The sequence below is a fragment of the Lithobates pipiens genome, unplaced genomic scaffold, assembly GCF_037356315.1.
Source record: "Lithobates pipiens isolate NorthernLeopardFrog02 unplaced genomic scaffold, aLitPip1_a1.2 Scaffold_16, whole genome shotgun sequence".
NCBI classification, from domain to species: Eukaryota; Metazoa; Chordata; class Amphibia; order Anura; family Ranidae; genus Lithobates; species Lithobates pipiens.
The window spans coordinates 58653696-58663356 of NW_027507748.1; the positions used below are offsets into that span (position 1 = coordinate 58653696).

Consider the following 9661-nt stretch of genomic DNA (forward strand, 5'->3'; position numbering starts at 1 on the left):
CGTCGCCCCAGGCAGCGCTAGGTTAGTGCCAGTACCGCTAACACCCACACACAAAGCATACACCTCCCGTAGTGGTATAGAATCTGAACAGATCAATATCTGATCTGATCAGATCTATACTAGCGTCCCCAGCAGTTTAGGGTTCCAAAAAAACGCATTGTTAGCGGGATCAGCCCAAATACCTGCTGGCACCTGCGTTTTGCCCCTCTGCCCAGCCCACCCAAGTGCAGTATCGATCGATCACTGTCACTTACAAAACACTAAACACATAACTGCAGCGATCGCAGAGTCAGGCCTGATCCCTGCCATCGCTAACAGGTTTTTTGGTAGCATTTTATATTCAAATCCGGAAGGCAGTGCTTGGTTTTCGGGGTCCCGTACATGGCTAGGCTCCCAAAAAGTCCCCCACATGTGGTATCCCCGTACTCGGGAGAAGCAGCAGAATTTATTTTGGGGTGTAATTTGACTTCTGCCCATAGCATGTGTGAGCAATATATCATTTAGTGACAACTTTGTGCAAAAAAAAAAAAAAGTTTGTAATATTCCCGCAACTTTTGGCAAAATATAAAATATTCCATGGACTCAACATGCCTCTCAGTAAATAGCTTGGGGTGTCTACTTTCCAAAATGGGGTCATTTGGGGGGGTTTTGTGCTATTTTGGCATTTTATGGACTTCGAAACTGTGATAGGTAGTGAGGAGTTAAATCAAAAATTTGCACCCTTAGAAATCCTGAAGGTGGTGATTGGTTTTCGGGGTGCCGTGCGCGACTAGACTCCCAAAAAGTCCCACACATGTGGTATCCCCGTACTCAGGAGAAGCAGCAGAATGTATTTTGGGGTGTCATTTCACATATGCCCATAGCATGTGTGAGCAATATATCATTTAGTGACAACTTGGTGCAAAAAAAAAAAAGTTTGTAATATTCCCGCAACTTGTGGCAAAATATAAAATATTCCATGGACTCAACATGCCTCTCAGTAAATAGCTTGGGGTGTCTACTTTCCAAAATGGGGTCATTTTGGGGGGTTTTGTGCTATTTTGGCATTTTATGGCCTTCGAAACTGTGATAGGTAGTGAGGAGTTAAATCAAAAATTTGCACCCTTAGAAATCCTGAAGGTGGTGATTGGTTTTCGGGGTGCCGTGCGCGACTAGACTCCCAAAAAGTCCCACACATGTGGTATCCCCATACTCGGGAGAAGTAGCGGAATATATTTTGGGGTGCAATTCCACATATAACCATGGCATGTGTGAGCAATATATCATTTAGTGACAACTTTTTGTAAAAAAAAATTTTTTTTTTTTTTTTGTCATTATTCAATCCCTTAGGACAAAAAAAATAAATATTCAATGGGCTCAACATACCCATCAGCAATTTCCTTGGGGTGTCTACTTTCCAAAATGGGGTCATTTGGGGGGGATTTGTACTGCCCTGCCATTTTAGCACCTCAAGAAATGAGATCGGCAGTCATAAATTAAAAGCTGTGTAAATTCCAGAAAATGTACTCTAGTTTGTAGACGCTATAACTTTTGCGCAAACCAAAAAATATACGCTTATTGACATTTTTTTTACTAAAGACATGTGGCTGAATAAATTTTGCCCTCAATGTATGACTAAAATTTAGTTTATTCGATTTTTCTTATAACAAAAAGAAGAAAATATCTTTTTTTTTCAAAATTTTCGCTCTTTTTCCATTTATATCGCAAAAAAAAAAAATCGCAGAGGCAATCAAATACCATCAAAAGAAAGCTCTATTTGTGGGAAGAAAAGGACGCAAATTTCGTTTGGGTGCAATATTGCATGACCGCGCAATTACCAGTTAAAGCAGCGCAGTGCGAAATTGCAAAAAGACCTCTGGTCCTTAAGGTATTTATTGGTCCGGAGCTGAAGTGGTTAATATTCCACTATACCTCTAATTTCCCCCCACCTTAAGATCCAAGTATTTTAAATGTTTGTCTCACACATACTTCTATATTCTCTATCTCCCTTCTTTATTTTATCCTAAACCCCCCCCCCCCCCCCCAAAAAAAACCCACACCCCCTCTATTCCACCAAAGGGTTTGGTTTATATAGCCTACCTAGGCAGGCGTGTTTCTACTCCTCAGAGACCTCTACCATCCTCCCCTTCCCCTCTTCTGAATGCATAAATCGATTCCATTTTGACCAGGTTTTGTTATACTGTTCTTTCTTATTCTGGGCCGAGAGGATTAAATCCTCCATGGCCCCTATCTCTATTACCTTATTTAACCATCTTGTAATAGAGGGCGGCCTAGAATCCCTCCAGCACAAGGTGACACAGGCTTTGGCAGCATTCATCAGATGGCACAACACCGATTTCTTATACTTTTGCACTGGAATTTGTGAGCAATGAAGTAAAAGAAAAAGGCGGGATCATTTGTTATTATAAAGTCTGTACATTTTTGGGAGATCTGCTGGACCTCTATCCAATATTGTCTAATTTTGGGGCAAGACCAAAATATATGGAATAGCGTCCCCAATTCCTCCCCACATTGCCAACAACGATCTGAGGCCTCCGCCAAAAATCTGCTGAGCCTTGATGGATTAAGATACCATTGCATCAGTAATTTGTAATTACATTCCTGAACTCGTATACATATCAACAAATTTAATGAAAGGTAGATGATATTCTTACACTGGGCTGGGGTAAAAGTCTTGTTAAGATCCTTTTCCCATTTATTAATGCTTGACATTACAAAGTCCTATTGGGATACAAACCATTACCTGGACACTACTCAGTCTGCATTTGGACCTTCTGTCCATTTGCTGCTTAATTATTATTAGATTTCAACCCCACTATTGTTGTATCATCTGCTAATAAAGCAGCACAATAGGTGGCAGTACAATCTTGAGTACAGTATATAGAGAATAGAGAGGTGGACTAAGGGCGTAGCCCCTAGGGACACCAGTGTTCAAAGCAATGGGTGCTGATGTTTGAACACCAAGCTTAACCCATTGTGGCCTTTATGCTAAAAAATCTTTTATCCACAGACATAGTGAGGTTCCCAGTCCAGAATTCTGTAGTTTATTAAACAATTTATTTGGATTAATGCAATTAAATGCCAAGCTGAGGTCGACAAATGGCATCCTAACATAGATGTTCTGATTATCCAGAAGAGCAAGAGCTCATCTAGAGAGATTGCATCATCAGTAGATCTATTAATCAACTGATATTGACCAATCAAATGGAATCCAATCCTTAATATAATCCCGCACTATTCAAAACATTTCATGATTTCCGGAGTGGGCACCACAAAGCGATATGGTGACGTACATAATTTGGGATTAAACAATTCATTTTTCTGGTTTAGCAGTTTACCTTTTCGTGTCACTTCTCTTCCTCCAGCCTCTTCCCTAACTAGTGAGTAATAATAAGTATCATCATTTTGGTCCAGCGAGCATGAAGCTGATCTAGAATACGGTAATGCTAAACCAGGAACATATGTGATTCTAAGGTTTTCAGGGTCCTAATAGATTATGGGCACCTCTGGGGCATACAGATTAAAATGTTGAGGGGCTGGTAGAATAAATAAAAAAAATTTAAAAAATTTAGATCAAAATAAATTGGTCTAAAATTGTGATTATGATGTCACATTATGATAACAAAATAAATAATACATGGATTTAAAAGTGGATAAATTATACAGTGGTCCAATATGGTATAATGCAAAAAATGTACTATCACCATAACTCAAAGGAGACCTGGGGCCCTCAGTAGCAGACCTGGGGCACAAGCTCTGGGCACCAGGGTCTAGCAACTCCCCTTACTAGGAAATACCACAGTAACTTTACAGATCAGAAGAGGTGTGTGGAGCATGTTATGTTCACACCTACTTAGCTATAGTAGCATAAGGCTTTCTGTATGTTCTAACAAAAAAAAAAAAATATATATATATATATATATATATATATATATATATATATATATATATATTTGTGCTATCCATTGCATCTTTTAAGAATCTCAGTTGAAAACTGATTGGTCGCTATATGAACATTTCTTGCTTGTGCTTTTTGTGGCTCTCTGCAGTAGGTCCTTGATGGCTTGTAAGGGTAGGGGGTAGAAAGAATGCACCCAATAAACAGGGTTATTCTGGAGAAAAACCTTATGTAGTCTACATGAAATCTATATCTCATATTCTAAAAAGTCAGTGAGGGGAATTGGTCAAAACTGGAGCAGAACAATATCTGGAGCTAATGTGCATGGCAACCAACCAGCTTCTATCTACAGCTTGTTAAATAAAAAGTAATAAAGTGATTGTGAAGGCTCTTTTTTTTAAAATAACAAACATGGTATACTTACCTCCTCTGTGCAGTTGGTTTTGCACAGAGCAGCCTGGATCCTCCTCTTCTTGGGTCCCTCTTTGCTGCTCCTAGCCCCTCCCTCCTACAGGAGGCACCCAAGCCAAGTCAAAGCTCTGTGTATCCATTTAGACACGGAACCCCAACATGGCCCCACCCCCTCTCTTACCTGATTGGTTCACTGACCTTGATTGACAGCCACAGGAGCCAATGGCTCCGCTGCTCTGTCTCATCCAATCAGGCAGAGTGTACTGGTGTGCTGAAGGGATCGTGGACATTGCTGGAGAGAGGAAGAGCTCAGGTAGGTAATTGGGTGGTGCTGGGGGGTGGGGGGGGGGGGGGGGGCTGCTACACACAGAAGGTTTTTTTTTATCTTAATGTGTAGAATGCATTAAGATAAAAAAAACCTTCTACTTTTACAAATCATTTAAGCTTTGAAAATTAAAGGCAGAGGCTGATTGGTTGCCATGCCAAGCTCCTCTAGATTTTGACTGCTCTACTTTAATTATTTTCAATGACCCCATGCAGAAAGCCAAAACTACAAAAGAGAGGCTTAAAAACAACAATGTTCTCCATGGACAAGTCAGTGTCCACATCTCAATCCAAAAGAAAATTTGTGTCTTGACTTAATATACACTGTTCTTTTTTGATCTCCACGGAACCTGACAGAACTTGAGCACTTTTAAAAGGGGAATAGAAAACAATGGCAGTTTCCAGCTATGAAAAGCTAAACAGAAACCTATCCATGAAGGTTCAAGGCTTTAATCCATTGGTCCCCAAACTGTGGCTCTGGGGCTGGATGTGGCCCTTTGCTTGCCTCCATCCAGCCCTTGGAGCACTATTCCACCCACAACTGACACCAATAATGGGGCACTATTCCTTCCACCAACACCAATGATGGGGTACCATTCCTCTGACCAATGTCGTGGTGCTCTCCCTCCCACAGGCACCAATTATGGGTCACTATTATTCCCACAGACATCAATGATGGGGTGCTATTCCTCCCACTGATATCAACAATAGGGCACTATTTCTCCCACTGATATCAATAGGGTACTCTTCCCCCCACTGATACCAGCAATAGGGCACTGTTCCACTATTCCTCCCACTAAGACCAACAATAAGGCACTATTCTTCCCACTGATATCAACAATAGGGTCCTATTCTCCCCGACTGATACCAACAATGGAGCACTATTCCTTCCACTGATACCAACAATAGGGTAACACCCATGCGATCCGATTCAGCTGCAGACCAAAAAAAGGGTCCTGTACGATTTTGGGCCGGATGCGATGCAAATTCAGCCATACTATCTGTATGGCTGAAATCGCATCGCACAGAGATCGCATGTGATTTGCACTGCAGTGCGGTGCGAATCACATCTGATCTCGTACACCGCAGCAGTGTGAACCCAGCCTGAAGGACAGTAAACTGGCCCTTTGTTTAAAAAGTTTAGAGACTAATCACTACCAAAGGTGAATCTAATAAACTAATTTATAGAGAGTATACACAGTATTTATGACAATAACAAAATTAAAAAACATATAAGGGGTGAATTCTTTTTCATAGGAACTATATTGAATGCTTTTTCTGTGAAAATTGCTTGATTGGCCATGGTATAACTATAACACACAACTATTTGTGTCCTTCAGAGTCAACAGACATGTACGTAAGTGCAAACTTCACGCAGACCATAGAAAATGCCTTCAAGAAAATCTTGGAAAATTACATGAACAGCTTGAATAACAATGAGACATTATCTGAAAAAAAGCTTCAGAACACATTGGAGGAAGAGAACTTCAACTTCGTCATCCTCTACCTAATGGTGATGATCGGCATGTTCTCCTTCATTATTGTGGCCATCCTGGTGAGCACAACTAGGTCAAAGAGGCAGAAAAACACAGATGAGCTTGATCCCTACAGCAGATATATTGAAAATGACTTCAATAACAAGGCTGTTGGAGTGACACTGGAAAACCCGACTGCCAGGTCTTACTCAGCTCCCCTCTCTCCATAGGCAATGGCTAGACAGATCAGAAGAATCCAAAAAATCCTGGCAACAAATAGATGTGGTTAGATGTCAACCACAGTTTGTTAAAGTGCATCCAAACCCTAAATGGAAGACATTTTGTATGATAATAATCAAAATAATTTCTATGTTCCTATTTTCATACGATCTTGTTTTCATCTGTTTTTTTTTTGTTGCTGCTTTTCTCCTGTGGTCATTTTCATGTGCATTTGCTTGAGGGCTTCCTGCAAATCATTCCCCTGTACCCGCTTCCTTATAGTGCCAATGGTGGAGCATGCATGTGTAATGTGTGTTGGCACATCTGCCTATAGTTTCCACCAGGGTGACAAAACAGGAATACAAAGGGGAACTGTCACCCTATTAATGATCAAGGCAGATAAAAAAAAAATGAAAATGCTTTTTGAAATAACACCAAAAAGTCAAAGTTTATATTCAATTTTATGGATTGGGTTCTATTCTACTTTTAGAGATTTCAACTATTTACAACAATATTTAGCCTGGCCTGTACCTATATGTGAAGAAAACTAGCTATTGAATACTGATGGATATATCTTTTTTCCTCCTACCTTTTACATTTTATGGCAAGGCCATAATTATCAGGAATGTGGAAACTAGGAGTTTCTTAAAGTGGAGTAGAAAAACTGTCCACCTAATTTATAATCAATACATCATCATTAACCACTTGCCTACTGGGCACTTTTATCCCCTTCCTGCCCAGACCAATTGTCATCTTTCAGCGCTTTTGCACTTCGAATGGCAATTGTGCGGTCATGCAACACTGTATCCAAACAACATTTTTATCATTTTTTCACATAAATAGAGCTTTCTTTTGGTGGTATTTAATCATCACTGGGTTTTTAATTTTTGCTAAAAATAATGATTAAAGGAATGGGAAGGAGTGGGAAGAAAGACACACTGGATCTCTGAGGATCCCCCTGCCCTTAAAGAGTGGATTAACACAGGGGGGGAGATGATCCGGAATGGAAAAAATAATCTTCCAACATAGGGCATGTGACCGGAAACTTGAAAAGTTGTGGGGTCCATGGCTGAATGTACCGGGGCTTGCCCCGGTGGATCTGGTCCTGGGCAGGCTATTATAGTAATTGCGAGATGAGGGAAGTCAAGTCCTTCAGGACACAGTCAGAGCTTTCTTGGGCAGTTTGCAAGGTTGGAATTAAAACTATGCTGATAAGACTTGTTCATCCTGATATGCTAATGTGTAGATTGATTGGTATTGATGGTTTTGAAATTGTACAAGTGGCTATGTAACCTTGGTGTATGTTTACCCTGCACCTTCTTAATAAACCTTTTTTATGGATAGAAAAAAAAATGAATAAAGACTTTTTGAAGAATTTGAAAAAAAAAACGCTTATATAGTTTGTTATAACGTTTTGAGAACAGGCAATTTCTCTCCTTCACTGATGTGCGCTGATGAGGTGGCACTGATAGGCTGCACTGATGAGCACTGATAGTCTGCACTAATAGGCACTGATGAGGCTGCACAGATGGGCACTCATGAAGCGGCACTGGTGGGCACTGATAGTCTGCACTAATAGGCACTGATGAGGCAGCACTGATGGGCACTGATAGGTGCCACTGATAGGTGGGACTGATGGTCGAAGGTAGGCAGCACTTATAGGTGACACTGATGAGGAGGCACAGATGGGTACAGATTGGCAGCACTGGTGGGTACTTTTGGGACTGCGCTGATAATCAGAACACTGATAATCAGTGCCCTGATTATCAGTGTACATATCCCTTTTACAGAAGCTGGTTATCGTCTCTCTTCTCCTCTCCTCATGCTGTCAGCAGGAGGAAAGAAGTACTGATAACCGGCTTCTGTTTACAGCCATGATCAGCTGTGATAGGACACAGCTGATCATGTGGTAAAGACCCGCCGATTGTCTCTTTATCTCAATCTGTGATCAGCAGTATCCTCAAGACACTACTATCACAGAGCGCACTGCCCGAGCAGCAGGCACACACCAGAGGCGATCACGGGATGCCGTCCCAAAACTAGTCGGCCTCGCTATAGCAGTCATTCAGCTATAGCGCAGTCAGCAAATAGTTCAAGTGGAACTTTAGTCAGAAAATTAAGTCCTGCTAGATCACTTTTTGCAGGTATAGCTATGTAAAACATTACTATACTATACTGTTTAAAATCCAGTAATACACTGTCTCACCCTGCTATGCACATGCTCAGTTGCCCTGTGCCAAAAATATAGCGGCTGATTTGCAGGATTTGTTGCTGTTCGGGGCTCTGAGCTTTAGCAAAATGGCAAGGAGCAATGCTGGAGGCAATTTACAGAACACAGAAGTGTTAGTAGCATAATTAATAATGTGGAATGTATGTTCCTTGCTTAAGAATATTATTTTTTATCAAGTTGTTTTGGGTGAAATTCAGCTTTAAGCATTTGTAGCTCTCTGAATGAATAACAGTCCATTGCACCTGCCTCTAGCACCCAAAGTGAAGATGCCAAAGCACCCCTCGTTCCCAAGCTGCAATGAATTGACCTTGCACTCCACACATAATGTACACTGACCAGGCCAGAGTAGGGTAGAGAGGTGACAGCCTCTATCTACCAGCCCTAACAAAGAAAAACAAGCTGGATGGGGATGAGGGTGTGTGTGGGAGGGGGGCATTGAAATATGGTTATACCAGTGCAATTTGGTCATAATCAGAATATTAAACCAGAGCCAGATTTTTGATAACATTATTGTAACCAATGTTTATATTTCTTACTAAGAATACAACGTGAGATATACAGGGCCTTGAAACAGCATTCATACCCCTTGAAATATTCCACATTTTGTTATGTTACAACCAAAAGCGTAAATGTATTTTATTGGGATTTTATGTGATAGACCAACACAAAGTGGCACGTAATTGTGAAGTGGAATGAAAATGATAAATGGTTTTCCACATTTTTTACTAATAAATATGTGAAAAGCGTGGTGTGCATTTGTATTCAGCCTCCCTGAGTCCATACTTTGTAGAACCACCTTTTGCTGAAATTTTCAACCGCAAGTCTTTTTGGGTATATCTCTACCAGCTCTGCACATCTAGAGAGTGAAACTTGCCCATTCTTCTGTTCAAAATAGCTCAAGCTCTGTCATATTGTATGAAGAGCGTCTGTGAACAGCAAGTTTTTCCACAGATTCTCAACTGGATTTAGGTCTGGACCTTGACGGGGCCATTCTAACACATGCATATGTTTTGACCTAAAGCATTCCATTGTAGCTCTGGCTGTATGTTTAGGGTGGTTGTCCTGCTGGAAGGTGAACCTCCGCCCCAGTCTCAAGTCTTTTCC

At 40.9% G+C, this 9661-nt stretch overlaps 1 protein-coding gene across 2 annotated transcripts in view; it reads left to right on the top strand.

The window, feature by feature from the left end:
- The window catches only part of KCNE2 (potassium voltage-gated channel subfamily E regulatory subunit 2), a 53385-nt gene extending 44067 nt beyond the window's left edge, over positions 1-9318 (top strand). For both annotated transcript variants that reach the window (XM_077479936.1, XM_077479935.1), the window contains exon 2: positions 5974-9318. In XM_077479936.1, coding sequence (XP_077336062.1) covers positions 5985-6338 — 354 coding nt within the window. In that variant the 5' untranslated portion in view covers positions 5974-5984 and the 3' untranslated portion in view covers positions 6339-9318. The remainder of the gene's footprint in view (positions 1-5973) is intronic.
- The last annotated feature ends 343 nt before the right edge of the window (positions 9319-9661 follow it).